This window comes from Chionomys nivalis, chromosome 21 (genome assembly GCF_950005125.1).
Source record: "Chionomys nivalis chromosome 21, mChiNiv1.1, whole genome shotgun sequence".
Taxonomy (NCBI): domain Eukaryota; kingdom Metazoa; phylum Chordata; class Mammalia; order Rodentia; family Cricetidae; genus Chionomys; species Chionomys nivalis.
This window is the reverse complement of record NC_080106.1, coordinates 22208260-22230218: the sequence shown is the minus strand read 5'-3', so window position 1 is coordinate 22230218 and position 21959 is coordinate 22208260. Positions and strand designations below refer to the sequence as shown.

Genomic DNA, 21959 nt, shown 5'->3' with positions numbered 1-21959 from the left:
TAACCCTGGCTCCCCTAGAACTAGCTCTGTAGACCAGGTTTACCTCAGACTCACAGAGTTGAAGAGGGACTTTTCTTTATGATTAAAGGCATGTGTCACCACACCCCAAATCAAAGATTACCTCTCACACATTGCTCCAACTTCCTGAGACACCGTTTCCCTTTTTTTCTTTTTTTAATATAGGGCTTCTCTGTGTAACAGCCCTGCCTCTGCCTTCCAAGGGCTGGGATTAAAGGTGTGTGCTCCAGCGCCAGGGAAGATGCCTTCTCCTTACTCTTCCATTCCCAACATGACTTCCCCTCCACAAACCCTACCCCCTGTGTCTTCCCACATGTATGACGCCTTTTCTCTAACGCTCAGCGGCTTACACTTACAGGCAGCAGAGGGTCAGCATGTGTTTTCCGGGACAGGTCAGGAAAGTCCCTGAAGGTTTCAACAGCCTTCCCCAAGCTCTTCCATTCATCACTGGGCAATAAAGTACATTTTGTTTTTGTCGAGTCTCATCAAGAAAGGGTCTGGCCAGACATGGGGTGTGCGTCTCTAATCTTAGCTCTTGGGAAAGAGAGGCAGGAGGATTGTCACAGTTTGGAACCAGCCTTATCTACATGGAGATGTTGTAGGTTAGCTGGGCTACATAGGGAAATTGTCTTAAAGATTTTTTTTTAAAAGTCTGATGAAAGCAGTTTATATACCAAAGAAAAGGCTAAATTAATGAAGATGAGGGGATTTCCAAATAAACACTTGCCTAGAGATGGAATGTCGCTTGCCCTCAACATTGAACAAGAATAACTGGTCCCTAAATGGGGCCAGGCTGTGGTGGTTTGAATAAGAACGATAGCTCTAGTCAGGTGGTGGTGGTGCACATCTTTAATCCTAATACTTGGGAGACAAAGGTCGGTGGATCTCTGAGTTCGACGACATCCTGGTCTACAGAGGGAGTTCCAGGAGAACCAAGGCTATAAGAAAAACCCTCTCTGGAAGGGGGCAGGGGTGGCCCCTATAGCCTGGCAGTGGTAAAAACAACACAGAAACAACAGTGCCCCCACACAGGCTCATATATCTGAATGCTTGGTCTTCATTTAGTAGAACTGTTCCAGAAGGGTTAGAAGGTTTGGCCTTGTCAGAGGTGGTCTGTCACTGTGGGGTGAAGACTTTTTTCTTGAGAGAAGTCCCACTATGTAGCTCTGGCTGTCCTGGAACTCGCTTTCTAGACCAGGCTGGCCTTGAACTCACAGAGATCCACCTGCTTCTACATCCCAAGTGCTGGGTACCTTTATTTGTTTGCTTGGGTATTTTTTTTGTTTTTTTTTTTTTGTTTGTTTGTTTGCTTTTCGAGACAGGGTTTCTCTGTGGCTTTGGAGCCTGTCCTGGAACTAGCTCTTGTAGACCAGGCTGGCCTCAAACTCACAGAGATCCACCTGCCTCTGCCTCCCAAGTGCTGGGAATAAAGGTGTGTGCCACCACCACCCAGCCCTTGTTTATTGATTGGTTGGTTGGTTGGTTGGTTGATTTATTGCACAGAGTCTCACTCTATACAGACTATGTATCCCAGAAATTACTACGTACTCCAATCTGATCTCAAACTCACTACAATTCTGCCTCAGTCTCCCAAGTGCTGGGATGCTGGGATTACAGGTGTGTGTCACTATGCCAGGCTTCATAAAACATCATTATTATTCTAAACTATCAAGTTCAAATATCCATGATTGCTCAATTTTTATAGTTGATTATTTGAATCTTAGTATTCTAAAGATATTTCATATTGTATTAAGTTGTTATGACTTAATCTGTAGGTGGGTCTTCCCCCTTTAAAAGAATTAGTAATTCCTTGCAATTGGCTTTGTTTTGTTTTTGAGACAGGGTCTCACGATACAGCCCCAGCTGGCCTAGAACTCTACGTAAACCATGCTGGCCTGTAACTCACAGAGATCCACTTGTCTCTGCCTACTCTGTGGAATGTGGGGACTAAAGGCAGGCACCACCACACCCAGGATGAAACTGACATTAAAAAAGAATACTGGTTTTGTCGTTGGCATTTTGTGGTTTTTGTTTTGTTGTCTTTTAAATTTTTTTGGAAATATTTTTTTTTTCGAGACAGGGTTTCTCTGTGGTTTTGGAGCCTGTCCTGGAACTAGCTCTTGTAGACCAGGCTGGTCTCGAACTCACAGAGATCCGCCTGCCTCTGCCTCCCGAGTGCTGGGATTAAAGGCATGCGCCACCACCGCCCGGCTTGGAAACATTTTTTCACCGATATATTCTATCACAGTTTCCCCTCCCTCAGCTCCTCTCACCCCGTGTTCCGTGTTTTTGAGTTTACCGATTACATCCTACAATGTAATTTAGTGTGTTCCTCTGTTCCCTATTTCCTATACACTGCTAATTTGGGGAAGTTTTTATTTGCCTGTTTGTTTAGAGGTGTGGAAGCCCTTTATTACTTAACCTGTCCTTCAGGTTGTGGCGTGAGGAATCCTCCTGTCTCAGCCTCCTAAGTAACTAGACTACAGACATGCACCAATGTAGCCAGCTATTAGAAGCTTTTAACTGTGTATTTCTGGGCCTTCAGGTTCAAAACTGGTATGAGTGCTAGGATCTAGCATTCATTTTAAAATCATTTATTTATTTACTGTCAGCTGCCATGTGAGTTCTGGGAATTGAATCTAGTTCCTCTGGAAGAGCAGCTGGTGCTCTCTCCAGCACCTACTTATTTTATGTGTAAGAGTTTTGCCTTTGTGTATGTATGTGCACCATGCATATGTCAGCTATCCTCATCAAATCCCTGGAACTGGAATGACGATGGTTGTGAGCCACTGTATGGGTGCTGGAAACTAAACCCAGACCAGCTGCAAGAACAAGTGTTCTTAACCACTGAGTCATCTCCCTAGCCCTCCCAAGAGTCCCTGTCTCTTGTCTCAGAACTGTCAAACTGTTAGGTGTCTCCAGTGACCCCACATTGGTCTTCACACAGATTATCAGAGGCCCTGTGGTGGGCTAACAGAGACTTCCGTTGAGAAGACTCTAGGAGCCCAGGCCTGTATCTCCATCCCCTAGCTTTGTTAGAGGAAGTTGGTGGTATTGCCTGAGGAAGAAGCATCCATCTTGCTGCTCTGGCCCCTAAAGCCGGGTGTGCTGTCTCCAGGACAGGCTGACTAGTACTAAAGATGGTGGGTTGCTTATAGCAGCTGCTTCCTGTTCCAGGCAGCTGGCGTGGGTAGTCCTGGAATACAACTCACCTCTTCTCTGCTGACAGCCCTCCTTCCCTTTCCTTAAGACCAGCTGTCCACTTCACTGCTGGGAGACATTCCTCTGTTCACACCCATCGCTTTACCTAGCTTGCGGCAGCCAGAGTAACCTTTTCAGCTTCTTTCTATATCAGATGTCCTAACTATCTTGTTCAGGTTCCTCCTATAACTCCCCTTCAGACCAAAGCCAAAAGCAGCTCTCCTCACCACAGCTGCCAAAGCCTTCTGTAGCCTGCCCAACACCTACTCCAGTCACAGCATTTGCTCCCCTGTGTCTTTCCTCACCGCTGCTGGAACAGGTTGGCCTCATGTCTGTCTCACGGTATTTACACAAGCTGTCTCCTCCAGGAAAGTTTTCACTTCAGCTCCCAAGACTCCCTCGCTACCTTCTCCGCTGAAGCCTTCCCTTAGTACTTTGTCTAACAGAACATCACTTATCTTTCTTTCTTCCAGGCAGGGCGACATGGCTCTGGCTTGCACACAGTTCACTATGGAGTCCAGTCTGGCCTTGAGCTCTCAGCAAGTGCTGGGATTGTAGGCATGGCCCCCACACGGAGCTTTGTTCTAGTGATTATCTGAAGTTGTAGTGTGTGGGAGGCCTCGCTGGTGAAGGTCACACTCAGAGTCTTGCACATGCCAGTCAAGAACTCTGCTACTAAGCTACAATTCCCATCACGGATACCTGCATATTCTATTACTTATTTTGATCAGTCTATTTTTTTTTGAGACAGGGTTTCTCCATGTAATACCCCTGACTGTCCTGGAACTCACTCTGTAGACCAGGCTGACCCCAAACTCACAGAGATCTGTCTGCCTCTGCCTCATGAGTTCTGGGAATAAAGGCCTGTGCCACTGCCCGGCTCCTAATTTTTTTTTTTTTTTTTTTTTTTTTTTTTTGGTTTTTCGAGACAGGGTTTCTCTGTGGCTTTGGAGCCTGTCCTGGAACTAGCTCTGTAGACCAGGCTGGTCTCGAACTCACAGAGATCCGCCTGCCTCTGCCTCCCGAGTGCTGGGATTAAAGGCGTGCGCCACCACCGCCCGGCTCCTAATTTTTTTTTAAAGACAAAGTCTTGATATGTATGCCTAGATAGCTTGGGATATCCAGTATATAGACTAGGCTAGCCTCAAACATGCTAGGATCATCTTGCTTCTGCCTCTGGAGTTCTGACATTGCAGGTGTACTCTATCAAGTCCAGTCTGTCTCATCTTTTAGTTTCTGAGTGACTTGAGGCGCACTAGATGGCATAATAAACCCTTGTTCAATAAACAGATAGATGGATGGGGTTGGCTAATGGGCTAGCGTCAGTCCTGCCTCTCCTGCACTCATGTAACAGCCTGTGCAGCCTGTTAGAATGAAGTTCTTTTTGCCTTAGGCTCCATTTTTTTTTAAATTTTATTCTGAGTTGTCATTGAGTAAGTTTTAATAGTGTTGCTTTTATTTTTAATTATTTATTTATTGCTTAGGCTTTGTTTATTTTGAGGCAAGGACTATAGCCTAGGCTGGACTAAAGTCATTGTGTAGTACAGAATGCCCTCTAATTCAAGACACTTTTCCCGCCTCTGGTTTTCAATAGCCGGGATTATTGGCATGAACTACTGCTGCCCAGCTGCTCCACAGAGTTGCGGCAAAGGCACAAGGTGACACTGAGGTGAGCTCCAAGGTGAATTTTGAAAGCTGTATTCACCTTTCTAGATTGTAGAAACAAAGGAAAAGACGGGGTGCTGGTGGGAACTAGACACTTACGGAGCCTTATGGTGCTGGGGACATAATTTTTTTAATTGTTATTTTTTTTTCTGAGATAATGTTGCTATGTAACCTAGGCTATCCTCAGACTTGTGACAATCCTCCTGCTCAGCCTCCTGAGTATTGGGATTACAGGCATTTACCAGCATATCCTTGTTATGAGGCTCTAAGTCTGCTCTGTAGGTGGAGATGCTCTAATGCCAAGGCGGGTCTGTGGCAGTCAAGAGAAACTGGCAAGTGGGGCCATCCGCTGCTCTTGAGGGTGATGAGAGGAACAGGAATGACAGGAAAGACACCCCACTTTCCTCCTCCTCTCCATGTCTGCTGAGTGGCCCCGTGGCGAGGACACTTAGTAATGCGATTCCAGCATTGATTGCTTCCGGTTCAAGCCCTAGCATCACGATTTGTATCCTTCAGCAGAGATAAGGCAGGTTAAGAAGCCCTTACTTAGCAGATGCAGAAACCCACAGCCAGACTTCAGGAGGAGCTCAGGGGGCGGTGGTGAAGGATTGTAGAAGCCAGAGGGGCCGAGGACACCATGAGAACACAGCACACAGAATCAACTAAGCGGGGCTCATAGGGGCTCATGGAGACTGAACCCACAATCATGGAGCTTGTATGGGTCTGAGATAGCTCCGCCGCACATATGTTATTCTTGTGGAACTCCCACAGCGGGAGTAGGAGCGTCTCTGGCTCTTTTGCCTTCTCCTCCTACTGGGTTGCCTGGTCCAGCCTTGATATGAGGGTTTGTGCCTGTTCTTACTGTAAATTGCCATGTTCAGTTGATATCCCTGAAAGGTCAGCTCTTTTCTGAAAGGAAACAGAGGAGTGGATCTGGGGGAGAGGGAAGGTGGGGAATGGGGAGACCCGGAGGAGTGGAGGGAGGGGAAATTGCAGTCAGCATGTAATGTATGAGAGAAGAATAGAAAAAGGAACTGCTTAATAAACACGATTGCAGCATGCCTAGGGACACTAATTCTGAATCATCCAGCCTCCGAGGATGCGTTCGTCATCTGCCAGCTCAAAACAGAGAACATGTTTATCAGGGCTCCCATCGTGTTGAAAGTGTGTCTTTGTCTCCACAACGTCCGTAGAGAGAGAGAAGTTTTTTTTTAAGATAGGGTCTCCCTCTGCATCCCTGGCTAACCTGGAACTCACTGTGTAGACTCAGGCTAGCCTGTCTCAGAGATCTGCTCACCTCTGCTTCATTGGTACTGGGATTAAAGACATGTGCCACTATACCTGGCTAAGAAGATAGTTTTTTATTTTGCTTTGTTTTTAATTTATTTTAAATTAGTTTAATGAATTAATTTCATTTTAATTTAATTCGTTTTTAATTTAATTTGTTTCATTTTGGTTTTTTTTCTTTTTGAGACAGGGTTTCTCTGTGTAGGCCTGGATGTCCTGGAACTCTCTTTGTAGACCAGGCTAACCCTGAACTCACAGAGATCTGCCTGCCTCTGCCTCCCTTCTGTGTGCCATCACTGCCTACAGAAAGTGGTTTGCTTTTTTAAAATGTCCATATCTACTTAAATATGGTAGTGGGGTTGAGCCTAGGCCATCATACTCGTTAGGCACTTGCTCTGCCTCTGAACTGCCACCTTTGTTTTACTCAGCTTTTTCATCTCCGTTTGTAAAAATTATTTTATTATTAGTATGTGTGTGAAAGAAAGGGGGCAGTGACTACCTACCATGACATTCCTATTGAGGTCAGAGGACAACTTCTCCTTACTGAGGCGGGGTCTTTCTTCCCTGCAGGGGTGCTGGGGTCACAGACACATGTCACTGCACCTAACTCTTTATTCTTTAAAAATGAAATATGCACATAGAACTCGGGTAGTCTGGCTGGCATAGCAAGTGTTTGTACTCAGAGCCATCTCGATGCCCTTCATCTTCTTTATGAGAACAGTAGAAATTTATTATTATTATTTTGTTTATGGACTTTATGAATGATTTGTTTGAATGTAAGTCTGCTCACCAGAAGAGGGCATCGGATCCATTATTGATGGTTGTGAGCTGCCATGTGGCTGCTGAGAATTGAACTCAGGACCTCTAGAGGAAAAGACGGTGCTCTTAACCACTGAGACACCTCTCGAACCCTAGAAATTTAGTAAGAAACAATTTTAGTGTATCTTGGAAGAGGTGTTTCAGGAGGGAGAGAGATGTTTAGGAAAAGTTAACTACACTCAAAAGCGGGCGCAGGTTTCTCAATGGAGAATCATACTTTAGTTTGTTGGTTGCCTGGTTTGAGACAAGGTCTTCTTACTCTTTAGTTCAGGCTTGCCTAGGATTCTGTGTAGCCCAGGTTGGCCTTGAGTGTTCTGAAACCCTCACGCTTCCGTCTTCCAAATGCTGGGATTATGTGTGTGAGCTACTATGCATGATTTTTTTTTTTTTCTGATGCAGGATATTGCTATATAGCCCAAATCGGCTTCAAACTCACAGCCCTGCCTTTACCTTCTGATCGCCGGGATTTTACACTTGGCTAGACAATATTTTTTCTGTTAGTGGCGATGTACTCCCTAGATGACAGTACTCATACTGTCGATAGCTTGAGTTCAGGAGCTCCAGGCTAGTCCCAGCAACACAACGAGACCCCGCCACAAAAACAAGACTAAAACCTAACAAAACCCACACAGATCTAATTAACTACTCTAAGCAGAACGTAGCAAGATATTTGACCCCATTGAGGATAAGGCACATTTGGGCACTAACACATTTACATAACGGCTATGGGGTGAGATTAGTTAGATTTCTCGTCTTCCCCCCCTCCCCCAGTTGCTCCCCACTAGTCTCCCTCCTCCTTCAACTCAGCCAGAAACCAGAAGCAGTGAGCGAGTAGATGGATGCTGCGAGCAGAGACCCGCCAGGCCCAAGGGGGCGCCCTTCTACGTGGGGGAGCGGAAGGGCGGTGGTGCCCTCTAGCGGCTGCACTGCGCTTCTAGGGGTGGAAAGTTCCAGAGCGTCCGTTGCACAGCCGTGTGACTGCAACCTTTTCCAAGCGAGGCCGCGTCCTAGGTACCCTGAATCGAAGGTCAGAACCCCATTGACACCCTCTGCCCTATCCCAGCCCTTCTCAGGCTTTTGTGACCAAGTCTGAGCAACATGCAGCCCGCGGGTCTTGAGGGTCCCCGCGCGCTCGGCCTGCGGCCTCTGGGGCCCTGGCTGTTCCTGCTGGAGGTGCTACTTGTAGTTCCGCCTCTGTGGGTAACCTGCACCCCGACCACTCAAAGCATCTCCAGCTTTTCGACCACACTGGCGACCTCCAGTGCCAATGCCACTCCGGACACTTTCAATGCCTCCGCCACACCTGGCGTGACCAGTGACCCTCGTCTTCGAGAGCAAGCGTTGGCCCTGATGAGAGACTTCCCGCTTGTGGACGGGTGCGTACGTGCGGGGGTGGGACCGAAGAGGGCTAAGCTTGCCGGGAGGTGGTGGCGCACGCTTTTAATCCCAGCACTTGGGAGGCAGAGGCAGGCGGATCTCTGTGAGTAACTAGGCCAGCCTAGTTACAGAGCGAGTTCCAGGACAGCCAGGACTGTTTCACACAGAAACCCTGTCTCAAAAAACCAAAAGAGAGGGCTAAGCTTACCCCTAGACTATTGATGAGGCCCCTTAGCACCTTCGCCTTCTGTCGTTCATGAGTGCCCCTTCTCCCTTTTGGCGCCATTGCCGGTGGAAAAGCTTTCCAGCTCGGCTTGCAGGGGATGGGGCCCGGTGAGGTGGGTGAGAAACAAGACCCGGGCTGAAGCTTCTGACCTGGAGACCATGTTCTTACACTGACCGTATCTCCAGCCATAACGACCTGCCTCTGCGCCTGAGAGAACTCTTCCAGAATAAGTTGCAGGATGTGAATCTGCGCAATTTCACCCACGGCCAGACCAGCCTGGATAGGCTTAGAGAAGGCCTTGTGGGCGCCCAGGTAACCGTGCCAGAAGAATGGGGATGTTGGGGACACAGAAACCTGAGTAGGCTGGGCCGTAGACAGCTGGGTACTTGGGGCATGCAGTACACCGTCATGCAAATACAAGAATGTATGAGGCCGTGGAGGACCAACACAGATGAGCCGCACAGATGCTCAGGTTCAGGGGAATACATAGAAAAGAACCAGAAAATACCTGGAGAGTGTGGAGGTTGAGTTTGCTAGAACCACAAAAGATAGGGTAGCCTTGCCTGGGACATTCACACGGGGTCATGGACAGACAACAGCTATGTCATTAGTCCACAGCTTGTTTGCTGGCTGCTAAGCTCAGTAGTCCTGAGTCATGACACTATGGGGAACCGTTGACTTACATGGGTGCTAGAGGGGTTGAGGCAGAAATGGTGGGCCTAAGAGATCATATTGGCTTGATCGTGGACCTCTGGACTTCCCTCTAGTTCTGGTCAGCCTACATCCCATGCGAAACCCAGGACCGGGATGCCGTGCGCCTTGCCCTGGAACAGATCGACCTCATTCGCCGAATGTGCGCTGCTTACCCCGAGCTGGAGCTTGTGACCTCGGCTGAAGGTGAACTGGGGCACAGCCTGGGATCGACACCAGTGGCTCTTTTCTTGGGATGTGGTTGTTTGACTCACCACCGTCTTCTAGGTCTGAATAGCACTCAGAAGCTGGCCTGCCTCATTGGCGTCGAGGGCGGTCACTCACTGGACAGCAGCCTCTCTGTGTTGCGCAGTTTCTACGAGCTAGGAGTGCGCTACCTGACACTTGCCTTCACCTGCAGCACACCCTGGTGAGCGTGCTGCCTGGCCCTGAGGCATGGCAGACAGTGTGGTGAGGAAACTTCTCTCCGTGGCATGGACCTGGCAAAAGAAATGACGATAAAGTGGTCCGTGAGGGGAGGGGAGGTTGCGGGGGAGGGAGAGGCACGTCTCCCAGCAGGTCCCTCACACTTCCACCAGCTAGCCGGCCCTGGTCCTCATCTGTTCTACGTGTAGGATGGATAAGCAGAGCCCCTGCCCCCAGTCACTGATAGCCAAGCTATAGCCAGCAAGAATTGCTTTCTCTTGTCTGTCTTGCAGGGCAGAGAGCGCCACGAAATTCAGACACCACTTCTATACCAACATCAGTGGATTGACGAGCTTCGGTGAGGTGAGGATTCTTGTACCATACCCTACCCTGTGTGTTTCCTGCAGATCCTTGTACACACCTTTGCTCCCTGACACCCTCTGTTCCCTCCCAAATCCAATTGTCCCTGCAGAAAGTAGTGGAAGAAATGAACCGCCTGGGCATGATGATTGACTTGTCCCACGGCTCAGACGCCTTAGTGATGCGGACCCTGGAGGTGTCTCGGGCTCCTGTGATCTTCTCCCACTCAGCGGCTAGAGCTGTGTGTGACAATTTGCTGAATGTTCCTGATGACATCCTGCATCTTCTGGTGAGTAGCCAACTGGGCCCTCAAACCCAGGACTAAGTACACTTCATCAGAGAAACTCGCTCTGTAGACCAAGATGGCTTTAGCTGCCTAGAACTCGCTCTGTAGGACAGGCTGGCCTCAAACTCACAGAGATTCCCAATGCTGGGATTAAAAGGCATACATTGCCACTGCCTGACTTTTTCCATTTTTTGAGACAGGGTCTCATTATTTGACTCTGGAACTCGATATGTGAACCAGGATAACCTTGAACTTGCAGAGATCTGCCTGCTTCTGCCTCACAAGTGCTAGGATTAAAAGTGTGTGCCAATACATTTGACTCATTTTGAGGGTCTTAAAGCCAAACATAATAACACATGCCTACATGTGAGAGGTTGAGGTAGGAGGATCATGAGTTGAGGCCAGCCTAGGCTACATAGCAAAATCCTATCTCAAAAATCCAAAAAGGAAGGAAAGAACGGGGACAAAAAAGGGTCTTGTTTGTTTGTGGTAGGGTCTCTTACATAAATAGTCCTGTCCTGTCCTACCTGAACCTTATACTACCTCTCCCTTGGCCTCCCAAGGGCTGGCCTTATATGTGCCATCATGTCTGACTGCGAGGAGAGTTGTGACCCTGAGTAAAGAAAGCTATTGGTTGACTAACCTTTCTCCATCTTTGAAACCAGGTCCAAATCAGTTTTACCCAGGGAGCCCCAAACTCAGGAGAAAACATTCTTCCAGCCCCTGCTAGATTGCTGCCCTGCAAGCGTCCCCCATTAAGGGAAGCTCAGTAGCAGTCCAATGGGGCTGGCCTGATTGCCCCTTCGTCTATCCCTTTAGAAAAAGAATGGTGGCATTGTGATGGTGACGCTGTCTATGGGGGTGCTACAGTGCAATCTGCTTGCTAATGTGTCCACTGTGGCAGGTGAGTCCCACCTCAACTCTTAATTTCTTTTTTTTTTTTTTTTTTTTTTTTGGTTTTTCGAGACAGGGTTTCTCTGTGGTTTTGGAGCCTGTCCTGGAACTAGCTCTTGTAGACCAGGCTGGTCTCGAACTCACAAAGATCCGCCTGCCTCTGCCTCCCAAGTGCTGGGATTAAAGGCGTGCGCCACCACCGCCCGGCTCAACTCTTAATTTCTAAACGGTGTTCCTGGGTATTTTCCCTGCCTGTGTGTCTGTGTACCATGTGTCTCCCTGGTGCCCCATGGAGAAATGGAGGCTAGAGGGGATGTTACAGGTAGTTGTGAGCCACTATGTGGGTGCTGGGCATTGAACCTGGGACCCACCGAGCCATCTCTCTGCCCCGCCCCCACACATACCTCAGCCCTGTGCAGTTCTGACTTGAACTCTAGCACATGCTGGGTAGTGGCCGACCTTCCAGGGACTGTAAACTCAGCTTGTCACTGTCACCCAGATGTGAACTGGATAACTGGCCAGGACCCAACTTTCCATTTAGAAATGCTCCCAATTGCTAACTCTTCTACCCACCTCTGCTTTCTAGATCATTTTGACCACATCAGGACAGTCATTGGATCTGAATTCATTGGGGTTGGTGGAGACTATGACGGATCTGGAAGGTGAATGTTATCCCTGGACTCCTCCTGGAGGCAACAGCAGAGGTTTTAAGCCTTAGGTCCCCATTCAAAAGTCGGCTCATCCTTCAAATCTCAGCTACAAGCTCTGGTCTTCCAGTCTCCATCTCCTCTCTCACTCCTAGGCTAAAAGAATCTTGTTAATGCACTGCTCCCCAGCCCAGCTCTATTGTGGGCTGGGTATGGTCACAAGAACTCAATCTTTAAAGAACTTCTAAAGTCGTGTTCACTAATCTAAAGAACTTGGCCCTTAGTTTTGGTCTTATGTGCCTGGGGCTGGTGGGATAGCAGGCGCTAGACCAGGATTAGGGGCAAGGTCTCACAGTGGATATCTGCACAGGTTCCCTCAGGGCCTGGAGGACGTGTCTACATACCCAGTGCTCATAGAGGAGTTGCTGAGACGGGGCTGGGGTGAACAGGAGGTGAAAGGTGTCCTTCGAGAAAACCTGCTGCGCGTCTTCAGAGAGGTGGAACAGGTACATGGGTTAAAAAGGAAAGGATGGTGTATTAGTCATGCCTCTCTAAGGAACAGAACTGATAGAGCATGCACACACATACATACACACGTACATACATACATATGTGGGGTGGGGACATTTGTGCGTGATTTACAGGCTGTGGTTCAGGTAGTCCAACAATGGCTGTCTCCTGTTGGAAAGGCCAAGAATGGAGTAGTTGTTTAGTCCATAAGACTTGATTGTCTCAGAAGTCTCAGTCTAGTGCTGAAGTCCCAGAGGATTACTGAGAGCTGCTGGTCTTCAATATATATGAGAATCCCAAAGAAGTAGGCTCTAATCCTAGAGAAAGAATACCTCAGCAACAGGGTAGATGAGCCCTCCAGCTAGTGAGGGCAAGCAGGCAAAACTCAAAAACTCCTCCTTCCATATTCTTTTATTCGGGCAGCCACCAGGTATTAGGGGGTGGTTCTTCCTACCTAAGATTATCCAATCAAAAAAAAAAAATCTCTGGTGCCAGGCGGTAGTGACACACAGCCGTAATCCCAGCACTTTAATCCCAGGCAGAGGCAGGTGGATCTCTGTGTTCAAAGTCAGCCTAGTTCATAGAGTGAGTTCCAGGACAGCCAGGGCTACAGAGAGAAACCTTTTCTCAAAAAACTAAAAAACAAAACAAACAAACAAACAAAAACCCAAAAATGAAAAAAAAATAAAAAGACTGAGAAAGAAAAGAAAATCTCTGAAGGTAATAGAGGTGGCTCAGCAGTTAAAAGAGATCACTGGCTGCTCTTCCAGAGGATCCAGGTTCAATTACCAGCAGCCACATGGCAGCTCACAGTTGTCTGTAACTTCAGTTCCAAAGGATTTCACAGATTCCTCACACAGACATACATTCAAGCAAAACACCAGTGCACATAAAATAAAAATAAATAAATAATTAACAATGTGAAGAAAGAAAGAAGAAATCTCTCACAGGATTGCCCAATTGTTTGGCTTTACTTGATTACAGCTATAGTCAAGTTAACAATCAGGATTGGCCGTCACTAGTTGGTGGTGGTGGCACATGCCTTTGACCCTAGCATTTGGAGGCAGAGGCAGGCAGGTCTCTTGAGTTCAAAGTCAGCCTGGTTTATAGAGTGAGTTCCAAGATAGCCAGGACTACACAGAAACCTTGTCTCAAAATATAAACAAAAAAAAAGGGGGGTGGCAGGAAGAAAGACTGACCACAGATAGGTGGTCACTAGTGGAGTGTGGGAGGGGTGGGGGTGTCTGTTTTACTGTGACTCCTTCCCTCAGGTGAGAGAGAGAAGCCTGGGGCAGAGCCCTGTGGAGGTCAAGTTTCCAGACAGGCAGCTGAGTAGCACCTGCCACTCGCACATCCTGTCTCAGCCCCAGGAGAAGCACCAGGACTCACACTTCAAGGTGACCAAGAGGCCAACTAATCAGGTCCTCCGGAGGGCCTCAGAAGCTCCCCCATGCCGCGTTTCAGGCCTCATGGCTACTGTCACCTCCTTAGCCCTTGTCGTTTGGCTTTGGTGATCTGGCCTCAGGTCAATGTGGCAAAATCCACAAAGTTCCCCTCCTCACTGCCCAGGTCCAAGTTTATTTTGAGAATAAATATTTAAAACATTGAGCCAAGTGTTCAGTGCCTTTCTTTATTGTTGGGATTAGGGTCAGAGAACCCTTAGTGAGGGAACCTGCAGCCGTGGTCCCCTGGACAGGCAGAGACAATTCACCATATCCTGAAAGCTGGAGTCAGCTAAGGGGAGGGGGGCAGGGGGAGAGGCAGGGGTGAAAGCTAAAAGATCAGAGAAGAGCGGCCAGCCACTAGAGTTCTTACCTCTACCAATGCTCAGACCAAAGGGGCAATCCTGTCCCTATGAATCCTCCTGTGTGTGCATTTGTGTGTGTGTGTGTGTGCGCGCGCACATGTGCATGCATCCCATCTCCCAACTCCCCATCCCATCCCCCCACTTTATATTCCTCTCTCTGCCCAGCCATATCACTACTGTCTCCACCTCCCTAGTGCTGGGTTTAAAGGTGTGAGTCACTACAGCCTGTCTCTTTCTCTCTGAGCCTGGATCAGTCTGGTGTGGCTCAGCATGACCTTGAATTCACAGAGCTCCGTCTGCCTCTTGTCTCCTGAGTGCTGGGATTAAAGGCGTGTGCCACCACTGCCTGGTCTCTATGGCTAACTTGTGGCTTAGTGCTTCACTCTGATCTTCAGGCAAGCTTTATTTGTTAGATAACAAACAAAATATCACCACAGACCAAGTCTATGTTGCCTAAGCTGGCCTGGAACTCCTGGGCTCAAGTGATCCTCCTTCCTCTGCCATCCAAGGGCTAGAATTTTGAGTATGTGCCATCCCGCCTAGCTTTCTGGTTTTCTTTACTCCATATAAAAATCACCCTGGCAGCACTCAGGAAACAGAAGCAGGCAGATCTCTGTAACTTCAAGGTTTGAGGTCAGTCTGGTCTATATAGAAAGTTCTAGGCCAGCCAGTTCTGCATAGTGAGACTCTCTCAAATAAATATCAGTCCTGATCTACGTATGATGACTCAAGCCTCTAATCCTAAAGGCAAAAAGATCATCCACAAATTCAAGGCCAGACCTGTCTATTCCAGGCCAGCTAGGGATACATAATAAGACCCTTCATAAAAAAAAAAAAAAACCAAGAAAATTCTACAAGATGATTATAGGAAAACAGTTCCGACCTGAATGTGGAGATGCTGGACAGAAAAAGCAGGAAGAACTTTTTGCCCAGGCGAAGTGCAGGGCCGACTGTCCTGAGTGTTGCAGTTGGTGAGGGGCAGGGACAGTTCTTCTGTTCTCATGCCCCCGGGATTGCTTTCCTCCCTCTCATGAGTGGCAAGGGTTGGGGATGAGGGCATACTTCCCTTACCCTTGCCATTCCATGGCATACGAGGGAGGAGGCAGGGGCAGCTCTCTTGCTCTCACGCCCACAGGCCTAGCCTACCTGTGCCCTTGCCTACAGGGTCAGCTCTGGTGTGCTGCCCAGGTGAAGTGCCATGCCCACTCTCCCATGTGCTGCCGCTGGGCGTGGGGCAGGTCCAGTTCTCCCATTCTCATGGCCCAGGGGCCACCTCTCCTGCAGTAATTGGCAAGGGGTGAGGAGAGAGAGGACATTGTATTTCCTCATTCATGCCACCATACGACAGACGAAGAGGGGCAGACTCGGGCCTCTTGTTCTCATGCTCCCCAGGCCTGCTCACCTCTGCCCCTTCCAGCAGGGTCAGCTCTATTGTCAGGTCAGCAGGAAAAGTGCAGGGCCTTCTCTCCTCAGTGCTGCTGCCAGCAAGGGCAGGACCAAGTCTGCGCAGCCCTATCTTCACTGATTTTGGTGGTAACAGGAGCCACAGACCCAGACATGGTCCCCGGCAGTAGCCTAGGCCCAGGCGGCATCGTGGTCCTGGGTGGCAGCGCAGGCTACTCAGATCTGCATGGCCCTGGCAGAGGCTCAATCTTTAGACACTAACCTGGCCCCAGGTGGTCGCCCAGGTCCCTGACGATCTAGTGGCATCAATACAGACCCCTGCTGTGATCGAACCATGGACCCAGACATGGTCGTGAGCAGCACCTGGGCTCAGATGTCACCATGGTCCCAGTTGGCAGTGCAGATCAACTTAGATCACCCAACAGCAGCATGGAGCCCCCAAAGCACCACGTGTGGCCCAGACCCCAGGCATCTGCACTGCCATTGATGGCAACAAGAGCCTCAGACACCAACATGGGTCCTGTCTGTGTCAGGACCACAGACTCAGCTCAGGCCCGTACACCTCGGCCCCGGGAGGCAGCACATGTGACTCAGGTCTGTATGGGCCTAACAGCAGCATAGCCCTCGGGCACCAAGAAGGCCATGGGTGGAAGCCCAGATCCTGGGCATCTGTGTGGCCTTTGGTGGCAATGTAGGCCTCAGACAGCACAGACTCAGGCTGAGGTAGGATCATGGACCCAGGCATGGTCCTTGGCAATAGTCTGGGGTCAGATGTCATCATGACCCTAGTTGGCACCGCAGATCACCCAGATCGGCATGGTCCAAGTGGCGGCAAGGCCCCAAAGCCAGCATTTATCCAGGTGGCAGCCCAGACCCCAGGTATCCACTTAGCCTTTGATAGAAATAGGAGACATGGACATAGACCCACACCCTGACTGTGGTGGGGTCACAAACCCAGACATGGCTCATGGCCACATTTTGGGACCAGATGACACCATGGCTCCAGATGGCAGCATGGGCCACCCAGGTCTATATGACCTGGGCAACAGTTTGACCCTCTACGACCAGCACAGCCTCAGGTTTCAGCCTGAACTGTGACCTCTTCATGGCATCATGGATATCAACTCAGAGTCCAGCTGCCGTAGAGCCATGAACCCAGGCATGGCCCCTGGCAGCAGTCTGGGCTGGGCATCACAATGGTCCTAGGTAGTGGCACAGGAATACTGGATCTGCATGGCCCCTGTGGAGGGGCATCCCTTGGACATCACCTTGGTCACAGGTAGTGGCCCAGACTCCAGGTGTTCACAGCGCCATTGGTGATAGCAGTCTGGCTAATAAATTTTTAAAAGCAGAGCCAAATGTGGCGTTTACTGTTAATGTTATCACTCAGGAGGCCGAGGCAGGGGGATCTTTCTGAGTTTGAAGCCAGCCTGATCTACATAGTGAGATCTGTCTCATGCCGCATAAAAACAAACAAAACTGCAGCCCAGACATGGTGACACCATGTCTTTAACCTCCCACGAGGGAGACAGAGGCAGGCAGATCTCTGTGAGTTTGATGCCAGGCTGGTTTATAACAGGTTAGCCAGGGCTGTTAGACAGAGAAATCATGTCTCGCCAAACAAACAATACAAAAAATTTTAAAACCAGATGTGGTGGTGCATGCCTTTAGTTCCAGCATTTAGGAGGCAAGTGTATCTATGTGAGTTCCTGGTCTACAGAGGACAGCCAGGACTACACAGAGAAACCCTGTCTTTAAAAAGCAAAAAACAAAACCAAAGCAAAACAACCAGGCCAGGTGTGGCAGTCCGCAATACCTCTAATGAACACCTCTAACAGCACCACTTGGAGGCCGAGGAAAGTGGGTCACCCAAGATCCAGGCCAGACTTGGCTGCACAACGAGTTTCAGGCCAGAAAGACTACACAGAGAAACCCTGTCTCAAAAAAAAAGTCAGGGCTGGTAAGATTACCCATCAGACTTAACCAAGTAAGTCTGGAGACCTGAGTTTGACCCCCAGGACCCTTGGAAAAGCAGAGGAGAGAACTGACGTCAGAAAGTTGTCCTTTGAGCTCCACAGCTGCACTGTCATACATACATACATGGGCACAGCATTTTAAAAACATTGGGAAGATGTTTAAATAGAAACTTTACAAGAAAAGAAATCAAATTTCCCAGTAATAATATAAAGAGGTATTAGTCATTAGGAACCCCAAGATGAAAGTTCTACATTGCTGGGGTGTATCTCAGTGGTAGAGCATAGGTTTAGCATGGGTGAAGCTCTGGGCTCAGGTCCCATCACTTAAAAACAAATTCAGGGTCTTAGTTACTGTTCTATTACTGCAAAGAGACGCTGAGGCCAAGACAACACTTTTTTTTTTAATTTTTTTTTATTTTTTAATTTTTTTATTAAAGATTTCTGCCTTCTCCCCGCCACCACCTCCCATTTCCCTCCCCCTCCCCCATCAAGTCCCCCTCCCTCATCATCCCTAAGAGTAATCTGGGTTCCCTGCCCTGTGGGAAGTCCAAGGACCACCCACCTCCATCCAGGTCTAGTAAGGTGAGCATCCAAACTGCCTAGGCTCCCACAAAGCCAATACGTGCAGTAGGATCAAAAACCTATTGTAAGGCAACACTTTTAAGAGAAAGCATTTAACTGGGGGCTGGCTTACAGTTTAGAGGGTGGGTCCACCCTCGTCACGATGGGAAGCAGACAGGCACAGTACTGGGGCTGTAAACCAAAAGCTTTAAGTCCTGATCTGAGGCTGCAGGTAGAGAGTGAGATCCGGCCTGATAAGGGCTGTTTAAACCTCAGCCCTCCTCCAGTGACACACCTCCTCGAACAAGGTCACACCCCCTAGTTCTTTCAGAACAGCTCCACTTCCTGCTGACTTAACACTCAAATATTTGAGTTTAAGCAGGCAAGGTGGCACACCCTTTAATCCCATCACTCAGGAGGCAGAGGCAGGTGGATCTCTGTGAGTTCAAGGCCAGTCTGGTCTACAGAGTGAGTTCCAGGACATCCAGTACTGCTTCAGAGAGAAACCCTGTCTTGAAAAAAAAAAAAAAAAAAACTATATATGAGCTTATAGGGGCCATTCTCATTCACACCACAACACCCAGCCTGTGAGCTTCCTTCGACAGCACACTAGCCCACTTCCACTTTCCTTTTTTAATAAACTAACCCTCATAATAAAGGTGCCTAGGATTCAACACAGTAAAATCTTTTATATCTATGTTTTAAAAAAATAGATTAACCCACTTACAGCAGGCTTTGAATGTCTCAAATAGCATCTCTCTCTTTTTTTTTTCATTTATTTCATTATTTTATGTTCACTGGTGTGAGGGTCAGATGCTCTGGCTGGAGTTACAGGCAGTTGTGAGCTGTCATGTGGTTGCTGGCAACTAAACTCAGGACCTCAGAAAGAGCAGCCAGTGCTCTTAATTGCGGAGCCATCTCTCCAGTCCCACAGCTTTAAAAAAAAAGTATTAAGTATATTAATATATTATACATTATATGTTATTATATTAATATGATGTATTACATATTATATGTTATTATATTATATCGTATATATGACCAAAGCTCATCACAGTTTGTTTGTTTGTTTGTTTATTGCTTTGGAGTTTTTTTGTGTAGGTCTGGCTGTCCTAAAACTCACTCTGTAGACCAGGCTGGCCTCAAACTCACTAAGATCCACCTGCCTCTGCCTTCAAAGTGCTGTAATTAAAGGTGTGCACCACCACCGCCCAGAATTATTTTTTAAAAAAATATAGCTTCTAGGGATTAAACTTAGGTCCTCATGTTTGCAAGGTATGCTTGTTAACTTCCTTCGTGCTGTGAGGAAATCCCTGACAAGCATTTTAAGAATCGTTTACTTCAGTTCACAGCTCCAGGGTACACTACAGTCCAGCATGGCAGAGCAGTCACAGGGGCAGGAGAAACTTGAGGAAGCTGGTCACAATGCATTTACAGTCAGGAAACAGGAAACTAGATGATAGTACTCAATCTGCTTTCTTCTTCTTTTTTGGGGTGTGTGTGTGGTTTGAGACAGGGTTTCTCTGTGTAATAGTCCTGGCTATCCTGGAACTTGCTCTGTAGACCAGGTTGTCCCCAAACTCACAGAGATTCACCTACCTCTGCCTCCAGAATGCGGGGATTAAAGGCGAATGCCACCAGGCCTAGCACCGCTTTCTTCTGATGTAGTCCAGGACCAAAGCCGTTGTCCTCCTAGACTAGAGGCCATCCTAATGTAGATAATCTCCCCCAGGTGTGCCCAGAGGCTTGCTGCCTGAGTGATTCTAAACTAAATATTTAAGGCAAGCTCTTTACCAACTAAACTATCTCCCCAGCCCACCAATAACTTTTGATATAGTCACAGGTTATATGACCATTCTTTCTACCACGTTCCATAATATTCTAGTCACGATGAGAGGAAACCACCATTAAACAGTTACCCTCGGGCTGGAGAGAGGGCTCAGTGGTTAAGAGCACTGACTGCCCTTCCAGAGCAGTTCAATTCCCAGCAACCACATGGTGGTTCACAACCACCTATAATGAGATCTGGTGCTCTCTTCTGGCCTACAAGCAGGATACACTATAAATAAATAATCTTTAAAAAAAAAAAAGGGAAAAAACTAGTTACTCTCTGCTCCCTTCCTTCACTCCCACTCAACTGCCAGTCTGATTTTGGTCTCGGAGTATTCTCGGTATTTCTTTTTTTTTCTTTTTCTTTTGTTTTAGTTTGGTTTGGTTTTTGTTTGTTTGGTTTTTTTTTTGTTTTGTTTTGCTTTTTTAAGATTTTTATTTATTATGTATACAGTGTTCTGTCTGCTTATATGCCTACTCGCCAGAGAGGGCACCAGATCTCATTACAGACGGTTGTGAGCCACCATGTGGTTGCTGGGAATTGAACTCAGGACCTCAGGAAGAGCAGTCAGTGCTCTTAACCTCTGAGCCATCGCTCCAGCCCCCTGTTTGTTTGTTTTTTGTATTGTCGAGACAGGGTTTCTCTGTAGCTTTGAAACCTGTCTTGGAACTCACTCTGTAGTCCAGGCTGGCCTCAAATTTACAGAGGTCCTCCTCTCTCTCCCTCCTGAGTGCTGGGATTAAAGGTGTGCACCATCACCACCCAACTTCTAGGTATTTCTTACAGATGGAATCTCATGCTATGTGACTCGTGTTGAGTGTCTTTATCTTAGTATAATGTTCGGGAAGCTCATTCCCAGGTCTGCTTCAAACTCCTTAGGTACCCAAGGATAACTCTGAACTTCTTTTTTTTTTTTTTTTTTGGTTTTTCGAGACAGGGTTTCTCTGTGGCTTTGGAGCCTGTCCTGGAACTAGCTCTTGTAGACCAGGCTGGTCTTGAACTCACAGAGATCCGCCTGCCTCTGCCTCCCGAGTGTTGGGATTAAAGGCGTGCGCCACCACCGCCCGGCCAACTCTGAACTTCTGAGCCTCCGGCCTCAACCTCTGGTCCAAGTGCTGAGATTACAAGTAGGCACCACTTCCTACGCCTCCGTCTTAAGTAGTATGCACTCTACCAAGTGATCTACATCGAACTCACTTTTTGGTTCTTTGAGACAGGGTTTTATACGTAGCCCAGGCTGTCCTCAAACTCCTCATTCTGCTGAGTTCTGAGAATGCAACTTTTTTTTCCCTCTAGTTTAATTTCGTTTTCTGGGATTTTTATTAGTCAGGTGTTAGGGTTTCTGTTGTAATCCTCTATCCCATCCCCCCCTCCCCCCCGCCCGCGCGCGCCTGGCTGCCCTGGGACTTACTAGGTAGACAAAGCTGACCTGCCCCTGCCTCTCTAGTGCTCAGATTAAAGGTGAGTACCAGGTGCGGGAAAGATGACTGGACACTTAAGAGCCCTTGCTGTCACTGGGTGGTGGTGGCGCACGCCTTTAATTCCAGCACTTGGGAGGTAGGCAGATCTGTGAGTTTGAGGCCAGTTTGTCTACTAAGCGATTTCCAGGTCAGCCAGGGCTACACAGAGAAACCCTGTCTAGAAACAAAGCAAAACAAACAAAAAGATGAAAAGATGAGTGTCACCATGCCTGGTGTGTGTGTGTGTGTGTGTGTGTGTGTGTGTGAACTCTGGCTTGCAGGAGCTTGAGGAGACCAGAGGGCATCGAATCCCTTGGAGCTGGAGTTACAGGCAGCCGCGAGCCACCTGATATGGGTGGATACTGGGAACTGAATTTGGGTCTGCCCTAAGAGCTTCAAAAGCTCTTAAACACTGAGCCGTCTCTATGGCAGAGAGCGCAGCATGCGGAGAGCAGAGAAAAGCCCGGTTGGAAAGCAGTGAAGGGTGAGGAGAGGGAGGTCGGGTAGCAGCCCA

At 48.2% G+C, this 21959-nt stretch overlaps 1 protein-coding gene across 1 annotated transcript; it reads left to right on the top strand.

Annotated features, from left to right (window-relative positions):
* The first annotated feature begins 8088 nt into the window (after window positions 1–8088).
* On the top strand, window positions 8089–13920 carry Dpep3 (dipeptidase 3). The gene is made up of 10 exons (XM_057754107.1): window positions 8089–8366; window positions 8779–8905; window positions 9361–9490; window positions 9572–9713; window positions 10003–10072; window positions 10182–10358; window positions 11175–11259; window positions 11836–11911; window positions 12267–12402; window positions 13678–13920. Exons 1-10 carry the CDS (start codon window positions 8089–8091, stop codon window positions 13918–13920), a joined length of 1464 nt encoding a protein of 487 aa, XP_057610090.1.
* The last annotated feature ends 8039 nt before the right edge of the window (window positions 13921–21959 follow it).